This window comes from Caenorhabditis briggsae, assembly GCF_000004555.2.
Source record: "Caenorhabditis briggsae complete genome, chrV, whole genome shotgun sequence".
NCBI classification, from domain to species: Eukaryota; Metazoa; Nematoda; class Chromadorea; order Rhabditida; family Rhabditidae; genus Caenorhabditis; species Caenorhabditis briggsae.
The window spans coordinates 16,365,019-16,374,124 of NC_013488.2; the positions used below are offsets into that span (position 1 = coordinate 16,365,019).

The 9,106-nt window shown below is 35.6% G+C and overlaps 2 protein-coding genes across 2 annotated transcripts in view; both read right to left on the reverse strand.

Annotated features, from left to right (window-relative positions):
- Positions 1-1,017: 1,017 nt before the first annotated feature.
- CBG24096 lies at positions 1,018-7,596 on the reverse strand (the record flags this gene model as incomplete). The annotated part of the gene is made up of 10 exons (XM_002648030.1): positions 1,018-1,411; positions 1,434-1,960; positions 2,682-3,060; positions 3,173-3,612; positions 4,030-4,366; positions 4,474-4,910; positions 5,403-5,697; positions 5,805-6,241; positions 7,197-7,352; positions 7,390-7,596. 10 exons carry the CDS (start codon positions 7,594-7,596, stop codon positions 1,018-1,020), a joined length of 3,609 nt encoding a protein of 1,202 aa, XP_002648076.1.
- A 357-nt stretch (positions 7,597-7,953) lies between these two features.
- CBG24097 overlaps positions 7,954-9,106 on the reverse strand; it is a gene marked incomplete at both ends in the record, with an annotated part of 4,476 nt that continues 3,323 nt past the window's right edge. Inside the window, one exon of the mRNA XM_045238325.1 lies at positions 7,954-8,856. Coding sequence (XP_045091253.1) covers positions 7,954-8,856 — 903 coding nt within the window. The remainder of the gene's footprint in view (positions 8,857-9,106) is intronic.

Sequence of the window (9,106 nt, forward strand, 5' to 3'; positions counted from 1 at the left end):
CTCATTCAATCGATCAAGCGAAGTCTTACATAGCGAATAAAGAAGGTGCCACTTGTTATTCACATCGCAAAGAGACAATTGACATAATTTTCGAGCATCTGGGAATCAGTGGTATTCAGGAGTTTTTAGGGTGTCCCAGAACATCGATGGCCGGTTTGCCGNACAGGGCCAGGGTTGCAAATTAGGCTCAAAGAAACTTCATTGAGAAACAAAGAAAAAAATCCAGAATTTTCTATTATGCAAAAAGTTTTGTGAGAACAAAACAAAAACAAAATCTACGTACCGTTTGGAACTTTTTTTGTTTTTTTTTCATATAAAGTGGAATGCGCGGAAAAGTGATCTACTGTGAAATCCGAATCGAAGTTCAAAAAAGTGCAGAGTTTTCTCTAAATCTCTTTCAATCGAGAAATCTCTCGTTCAATTCAGATAAACCCCGCCCATTTGGAGCCTGCGCACGCGATTTTAGCAAAACTGTGCACGGTTTAGCGTTCTTTCCGTTTCGTTTCTTTTCTTTCGTTTCTTACGGTTTCGTTTCTTTCGCTTTCGTTTCTTTCGGATTTAAAATCTTTCCGATTTGTACGGTCTCGAGCTTGGATTTTTTTTGAAATTCAGATACTTTCCAACATGCTGATTACAGAACTGAAATCCTTTTTTCACTCCTGCATCTTTAAAAAAGTTATGAGCTCGGAAAATAAAAAACGATTTTTCACTTTTTGAGTGCATTTTTGAAAGCCTTAGTGAGAATTTTAGCAGTTTTTATGAATGTAAATCGTATTTTTGAATATTTCTACACAATCTGGATAAGTTTTTTTCTAATTTTTTCAAAAAGATGAGCAGAAGAAGGTGTAGAATTAAGACCCAAAAATAACGGGAAGATAACGTAAATTATAGTATTTTATTGAGAAATATAGCAAGAGAGAGATGGGAAGCAAAAAAAAATTAACCTGTCAGAGTTGGGGAATAAAAAAAAGGGAACATTTATCAAAAAAAAAAGCAAGTTGGGTGAAAAACGCACAATTACAAATTACTCAGAAACTTCTTGTTCTTCGTGATAAGCAAGTTAAATGCATACAAAAATTGATCTAATGTAAAATTTGAAACAATCTCCTTCACAATATCCATCAACTTATCCATCGCGAGTAGGGGACACTTTAAAAATTCCCGAATATTTCTGACTCCCAAATATTCGAAAATCATGTCAATCGACTCTTTACAATGTGAAAAACAAGTGAATCCTCTATTATTCTCTATATAAGGCATTGCTGATTCAACGGAATGAGTGCCACGTAGAATGCATCCAGTCATTATCACTGTTCGAATATTCTTTGAAGCAATTTCATATAACTCAGTTTTGCGGGTTTTTGGCATGTGACAAACTCGGCAAGTTTGTTTTCGTGATTTTCGGCCCTTCCTGAAAATTCTGATTATTAAACTTGTCAAAACTTTTACTGTTGACTTGCATCAATGTTTTGTGTTTTGAGATGAATGTACGCAAAAGTTGCTCAGATTGTGTACTCGGTGACTTCAATTTGCCGTTGTAATAATCGATAATTATTTGAATATGAGAAACACAGACATAGGGTAGTTTGATTTCCAAAGATCCTTCGATTTTAAAATTTTCAGACAGAACAGTTTTATAGTCTTCCGATTTTATCAAACTCAAAAGACTCCTGGGCATTATTTTCTGACAAATTTCGCATTTTCCCATAGTGGTTTTTGTGGACACTTTGTCAATTGTAGAATCAATTTCTTCCGGCTCTAGTTTGACGTCTTCGAAATATTCATCCGGCTCATTTGCTTCAAAAAAATCGTCTTTTATCTCCGTTTTGATTTTTTGTTCCAGAAGATATTCAGGTTTCTGCTCAATTTCTTCTTGTTTCGCTTCGACGTATTCTCCATTTATAAACGTAAAATTACATGTTTCTTCGATGACTTCCTCTTTGACAATAGCTTCGTTCATCTGAAAATTCTTCATAATTGAAAGTTATGAATAAGAAAAATCGACTTTTTTTGCTCCGCCGAACTGTTTTAATTTCGAGAATTTTGATAGGAAATGACCAAAATAGAGCTGAAGTTTCTAAATAATTTCCACATAAAGATCTATTTTGTCGTCAAATTTGACGCAAAAACTCGAAGTACGCAAAACACGCCGACGACATTTTGCGTACAAAGCAGCATTCCGGAAGGCAGCGGCCTAGAACATAAATGAAAGGTTTATCAGCGGAAAAATTACGAAAATTTTGAAAAGAACAAAAAAACGAAAAAAGAAAAGTCGGTCCGTCTGGTCATTTTACTTTTTTATTTGTACAGGTCCCATTTCTTGCCAAATTATCTATAGATTTCCCCCCATGCATTGCAAATAAATATATTATTATTATTATTATTAATTTAGGCTCCGCCCCCTCATGACCGTGTCCAAATGTGCAAAAAACCGTGCCAGGGTTGCATTTTAGGCTCCGCCCCGACTCCGCCCACTTTTCCCCGGAGTTTTTTTCCCCGGAATTTGCGGGGTCTCAATTGATAAGCAAAAGAAGGTGTCGTGAACCGGATTTAATCCTGGAAATAACGGAAAAATAACGTAAATTATAGTATTTTTCGATAAATATAGAGTTGGGGAACAAAGTAAGGGAATATTTATTAAAAAACAAGTTATGTGAAAAAAACACATCTACAGATTACACCGGAAACTTCGTTTTCTTCACAAAAAGCAAGTGGAATGTATGCAAGAATTGATCTACTGTAAAATTCGAAACGATTTTCTTTACAAGCTCCATCAAACCGTCCATTTTTTGTGTGGAGCACTTTGAAAATCCCTCAAGATTTCTGATTCCCAAATATTCGAAAATCGCGTCAATCGAGTCTTTACAATGTGAAAAACATGTGAATCCTCTATTATTCTCTAAATACGGTAATGCTGTTTCAACAGTATGAGTGCCACGTAAAATGCATCCGACCATTATCACCATTCGAATATTCTTTGAAGCAATTTCGTATAATTCAGGACGCTTTTTAGGCAACTCACAAACTCGGCAATTTTGTCTTCGTGATTTTCTGTCCTTCCTGAAAATTCTGATTATTAAACTTATCAAAACTTTTACTGTTGACTTGCATCAGTGATTTGTGTTTTGAGATGAATGTACGCAAGTGTTTTTCAAATTGAGTACCCGCGTACTTCTCGAATGTGCCGTCATACTCATCAATAATCGTTCGAATATGCAAAACACAGACATAGGGTAGTTTGATTTCCAAAGAACCTTCGATTTTGAACATTCCAGACAGAACAGTTTTATAGTCTTCCGACTTGATCAAAGTCAAATGACTCCTTGGCATTCTCTTCCGACAAATTTGGCATTTTCCCTGAGTGGTTCTTGTGGACACTTTTTCAATTTTAGAATCAATTTCTTTCGGCTCCAGTTTGACGTCTTCGCAAAATTCGTCCGGCTCATTTGTTTCAAAGAAATCATCATTCGTCTCCAATTTGATTTCTTGTTCTAGAAGATATTCAGGTTTCTGCTCAATTTCTTCTTGTTTCATTTCGACGTATTCACCATTTATAAACGTAAAATTACATGTTTCTTCGATGACTTCCTCTTTGACAATAGCTTCGTTCATCTGAAAAGTCTTCATAATTGAAAGTTATGAATAAGAAAAATCGACTTTTTTTGCTCCGCCGAACTGTTTTAATTTCGAGAATTTTGATAGGAAATGACCAAAATAGAGCTGAAGTTTCTAAATAATTTCCACATCAAGATCCATTATGTCGTCAAATTTGATGCAAAAACTCGAAGTACGCAAAACACGCCGACGACATTTTGCGTACAAAGCAGCATTCCGGAAGGCAGCGGCCTAGAACATAAATGAAAGGTTTATCAGCGGAAAAATTACGAAAATTTTGAGAAGAACAAAAAAACGAAAAAAGAAAAGTAAACATTTATTCAGCAAAGAAGCTGTGTGAAAAGAAATAACGAAAACAACGAATTCTTCTCAACTTTTTGGCATTTTTTCAAAAAGCTGGTTCAATGCAAAAACAATTTCTTCTGCGGTAAAATTCAAATCGATGTTCTTCACAATTTCCATCAAACCGTCCATCGCGTGTGCGGGGGAATTCCGAAATTCCTGAATATTTCTGACTCCCAAATGTAAAAAGATCATGTCAATCGACTCTTTGCAATGTGAATGACATGTGACTACTCTCTTTTTTGTCGTCATAAAAGAAATTGCTTGCTTATAGGAATGAGTGCCACGTAGAATGCATCCAACAATTATCACCATTCGAAAACCCTTTGAACAGAATTGATGTATCTTGGAAAGTTCTTTAGGCAAGCGACAAATGTGGCAATATCGTCTTTGTGATGTGCTGACTTTCCTGAAACTTTCATTGATGAATTTTTCGATTTTTTGTTAACTTGCATTAAATATTTGTTTTGTATCATGAATGAGCACAGAAGATACTGAAATGCAGTGTCCACTAACTTCAAATTGCCGGTATAATCATCAATAATTTTTTGAATATGAGAAACACAGACATACATCGGATTCATTTCCATCAATCCTTCAATATTGAATATGTGAGAAAGCACTGTTTTTTCGTCTTCCGTCTTGATCAATTTCAAAAGGTTTCTTGGCATTCTTGACTGACAAATTTTGCATGTCATCATACTAGATGTTCTGCACACCTTCTCAATTTTAGAATCACTTTCTTTCGGCTCCTGTTTGACGTCTTCGAAAAAACGACCCGCATAATTATTTTCAAAAAAATCATCATTCCTCTCCGTTTTGATTTCTTTTTCTAGAAGATATTCAGGTTTTTGTTCAATTTCTTCTTGTTTTGCTTCGACGTATTCACCATTTTTGAACGTAAAATTATGTTCTTCTTCGATGACTTCCTCTTTAATAACCGCTTCGTTCATCTGAAAATTCTTTATAATTGAATATTAAAATAACTAAAAATCGAGTTTTCTCTGTCTAACTGATTCAAATTCGCGAATTTTTCGAAGAAAATCACAGAAAAACAGCTGACAGTCAATAATCTCAATCCAAATCCATCATGTCGTCATATTCGATGCATAGATTCGAAGTACGCAGAGACACGCCGACGACATTTTGCGTACAAGATAGATTTCGGTTTTAAATCCAAAAAAAAGAAAAGAACATAAATGAAAAGAAGAATTACGAAGATTTCGAGAAAAAAAAAGCAGAATAAGGCAAATGAGGATTTGTTGTGAAACATAACTAGGCAAATTTCGAAAAAAAAAACAATATACTTTTTATTCAAAAAAAAAGAAATTGTGTGAAAACAGAAACTATGAATTACTCGGTAATTTTCTTCGGTTCTTCGTAAAAAGCGTATTGAATGCACGAAAAAATTGATCAACTGTAAAATTCGGATCGAAATTCTTCACAATATCTATCAAACCGCTCATCGCGTGTGTGGAACACTTTGAAAATTCCTCAATACTTCCGACTCCCAAATACTCGAAAACCATGTCGATCGACTCTTTACAATGCGAATAACATGTGATTGCAGTATCAATCGTCGCATAAGTTTTCGCTTGCTCAATTGAATGAGTCCCACGAAGAATGCATCCTGTCATGATCATCATTCGAATATTCTTTGAACCAATTTCATATAATTCGGAACGGTTTTTCAGAATGTGACAAACTTGGCAATTTTGTCTTCGTAATTTCCTGCTTTTCCTGAAAATTTCAATTACTAAATTTATCATTTTTCGTTGACTTGCATCGTTTTCTTGTTTCTTGTGATGAATGAGCGCAATTTTTGCTCAATCGGAGTACTCGCAAACTTCACTTTGCCGTCGTTATCATCAATAATTTTCTGAATATGAGAAACACATACGTAGGTCGGATTCTTTTCCATAAACATTTCAATTTTGAAAATGTCAGAAAGCAACATTTTATCGTCTTCCGAAATGATCCATTTTAAATATTTCCTTGGCATTCTCTTCTGACAAATTTTGCACGAAAGCGCACCGATTTCTGTGAATGCCTTTTCAATTTTTGAATCGCTTTCTTTCGGCTCCGGTTTGACGTCTTCGAAAAAACCACCCGAATTATTATTTTCAAAAAATTCATCATTTATCTCCGTTCTGATTTCTGTTTTTAGAAGATGTTCAGGTTTTTGTTCACTTTCTTCTTGTTTCACTTCGACGTATTCTCCATTTTTGAACGTAAAATTACATGTTTCTTCGATTACTTCCTCTTTGATAACCGCTTCATTCATCTGGAAATTCTTCATAATTATTAGTTTGAATAGCAAAAAATTGACTTTTTATGTCTAACTGTTTTAAATTCGAGAATTTTTATAGAAAATGACACAAAAATAAATTCAAAAAAAAAGTCCATGCGAAAACGCGAGAAACGAGATGGTTAGAGAAATGAAGGAGGGAGAACGACTGCAGGCGCCATAAATAACGCCACTTTGCGGAATAAATTGAAGATTAAAAGATACCGACTTCGCCTGAAAAGAAAACTTATGGGGTTATTCAGCTAGGTGAGATACCGGTAAAAATCAGGTGTCAATATGAATATGACAAAAAAAGAAACGAATGATCGAAAATTGTATTCCGCTTGGTGTCTTATTAAAGGTGGGGGGACAGGAGATTTTTCGTAGTTTTTTTGTAGCTAGAGTATGCATTCTACCGTCACGGTGTACAACGCTTAATGTCACTCTGCGTACAGCTGTCGTCCTCGCGTTTATGTATGCAATTGGGCGTGCGCTTTCTCTTTGCCCGCGTGGCTCAGACGGTAGCGGCGCCGCACCCTCAATCATCGCCCTCACAAGTTCAACTCCTCGAGGGGCATGTTTGAACGAAATTTCGAGAACATTATTTTTTTCATGCCCCCCCCCACCTTTAATTGACGAAAAATCGAAATAACAGGAAAACTTTCAGATAATAATAATAATAATAACAAAACTTTGACATGATACTTTCTTTCAAAACAAATAATGGAAGTGAGAAAATTGGGAACTAAGAAAGACCTTGTCGAAACGGTAAGAAATGTGCATATAAATTATGTAACAAAGAAGTGACATAAAAAGATTGACACGATGTGGTTAAAACAAGAAACACCATACTACAATTAGTTTTAGAATCCGGTGTCAGGATTCTGTTTGGACGACGTAGCAATAGAACCCAACGATGTACCGGCTGACACCACCTCTTCTGTTTTCACACGCCTTCCATTATCCGTAGTTGAACTCTGGTGTCTTTTCTGGAGTCTGACAGACGTCTCTGGTTTCGACTCTTCTGGAAATCCGGGATACACCAACTCCTGATTATCCAGCTCCTCATAATTGATGCGCCCATTGAATGCTCCTTGACCGACATCTCCTCAAAAATCAATATAATCGTCTAATTACAGTTTTACCAGCTGCTCCGCCGTTACTTCGTCTACTTCCTGCTTTGGCTCTTGCTCAAATGGATTATCTTCAAGTGGTTCTTCTTTGACTTCTACATCACTTTCTTCTTGCTTCGGTTCAATTGGAATACTTTCATCTGACTGCTCCATGAGCTCCTCTGAATTTGGATCCTCATTTGCCACGTCCTGCTGACTTTGTTCTTTCTTTCTTGGCATCCAATTGTTATAAAAACATGCTTATAGTATCTCAGAGATTAACAAAACGTTTTCCTCGGAATCGGTTCCTCGGAGACAACCCCTTCCTCGGAATCGGTGGCGTCTCGGTTTTCAGCCTCCAATCATCGGAGAAAAAAAATGCAAAACCTTTGAAGATTCCAAAAATAACACAAAAGGAACATAAATGTAAGGGAGAATTACGAAAAATTTGAGAAGATAAGCAAATTGCATTGCTTCATTGAGCGACATAACAATTAGTGGGAACTGACACAGACAAATTTCGAATAACAAATTAAGGATAATTAAGGAAAAAAAGTTTTGTGAAAAAAAGGCAATAACAATAATAACGAATTTTTCTCAAACGTTTGGTCTTTTCATAGAAAGCTTGTTGAATGCAAGAATAAATTGATCTACTGTAAAATTCGGGTCGAAGTTCTTCGCAATATCCATCAAACTACCCATCACGGGTACGGGGCACTGAAAAATTTCCTGTTTATTTTCGATTTTCAACTGTTCAAAAATGATGTCAATCGACTCTTTGCGATGGGAATAACATGTGGCTGCATTGATATTCGTTGTATAATCCATTGCTTGCTTCACAGAATGAGTGCCACTTAGAATGCACCCAACCATTAACACAATTCGAACATTCTTCGAATAAATGTGATATAACTCAGAAAGGTCCTTGGACATGTGACAGACTTTGCAATTACGTCTTGATTTCCTGTTTCTCCTGCAATTTGGAATTATTAAAATTATCGATTTTTTTTTGACTTGCATCAAACATTTGTTCCTACTAATGAATGAGCGCATAATGTACTCAGAAGTTTGTATTCCTTTGTTATCGTCGATAATCTTTTGAATATGAGATAAACAGACATAGGTCCTTTTTTCCAGAGATCTTCCAAGTTTGAAAATTTCAGACAGCACAGTTTTGTCCTCTTCCGATGTGATCATTTTCAAAAGAGTTCTTGACATCATCTTCTGACAAATTTCGCATTGAAAAAAACCGACTTTTTTGGACCTTTTCTTAATATTGAAATCTTTCTCTTTCGACTTCAGTTTGACCTCTTCAAAAAATTCATATGAATTATTCTGTTCAAAAAAATCGTCATTCGTCTCCATTTTGATTTCTTTTTCTAGCAGATTTTCAGGTTCCAGTTCAACTTCTTCTTGTTTTATTTCGACGTATTCGCCATTTCTGAACGTAAAATTGCATGTTTTTTCGATGACTTCATCCTTAATAACCGCTTCGTTCATCTGAAAATTCTTCGAAGTTGAGAGTTCTGAATAACAAAAAAAGGCACTACCTTAGTTGGGGGGGGGGGGGGGGCATCCAAATTTTTTAAATTTGGCGCCCAAATGCGGATGTCCCAGAGAAAGGGAAACAAGGGGTTTTTGTCTAAGCCTAGTATTTAAAACAAAAAATTTTGAAAAAAATTTCAGCCAAAAAAGGGCTGAAATCGGCGGAAATCAGTGAAAATTGCAAATGTTTGGCTGAAATTTTTTT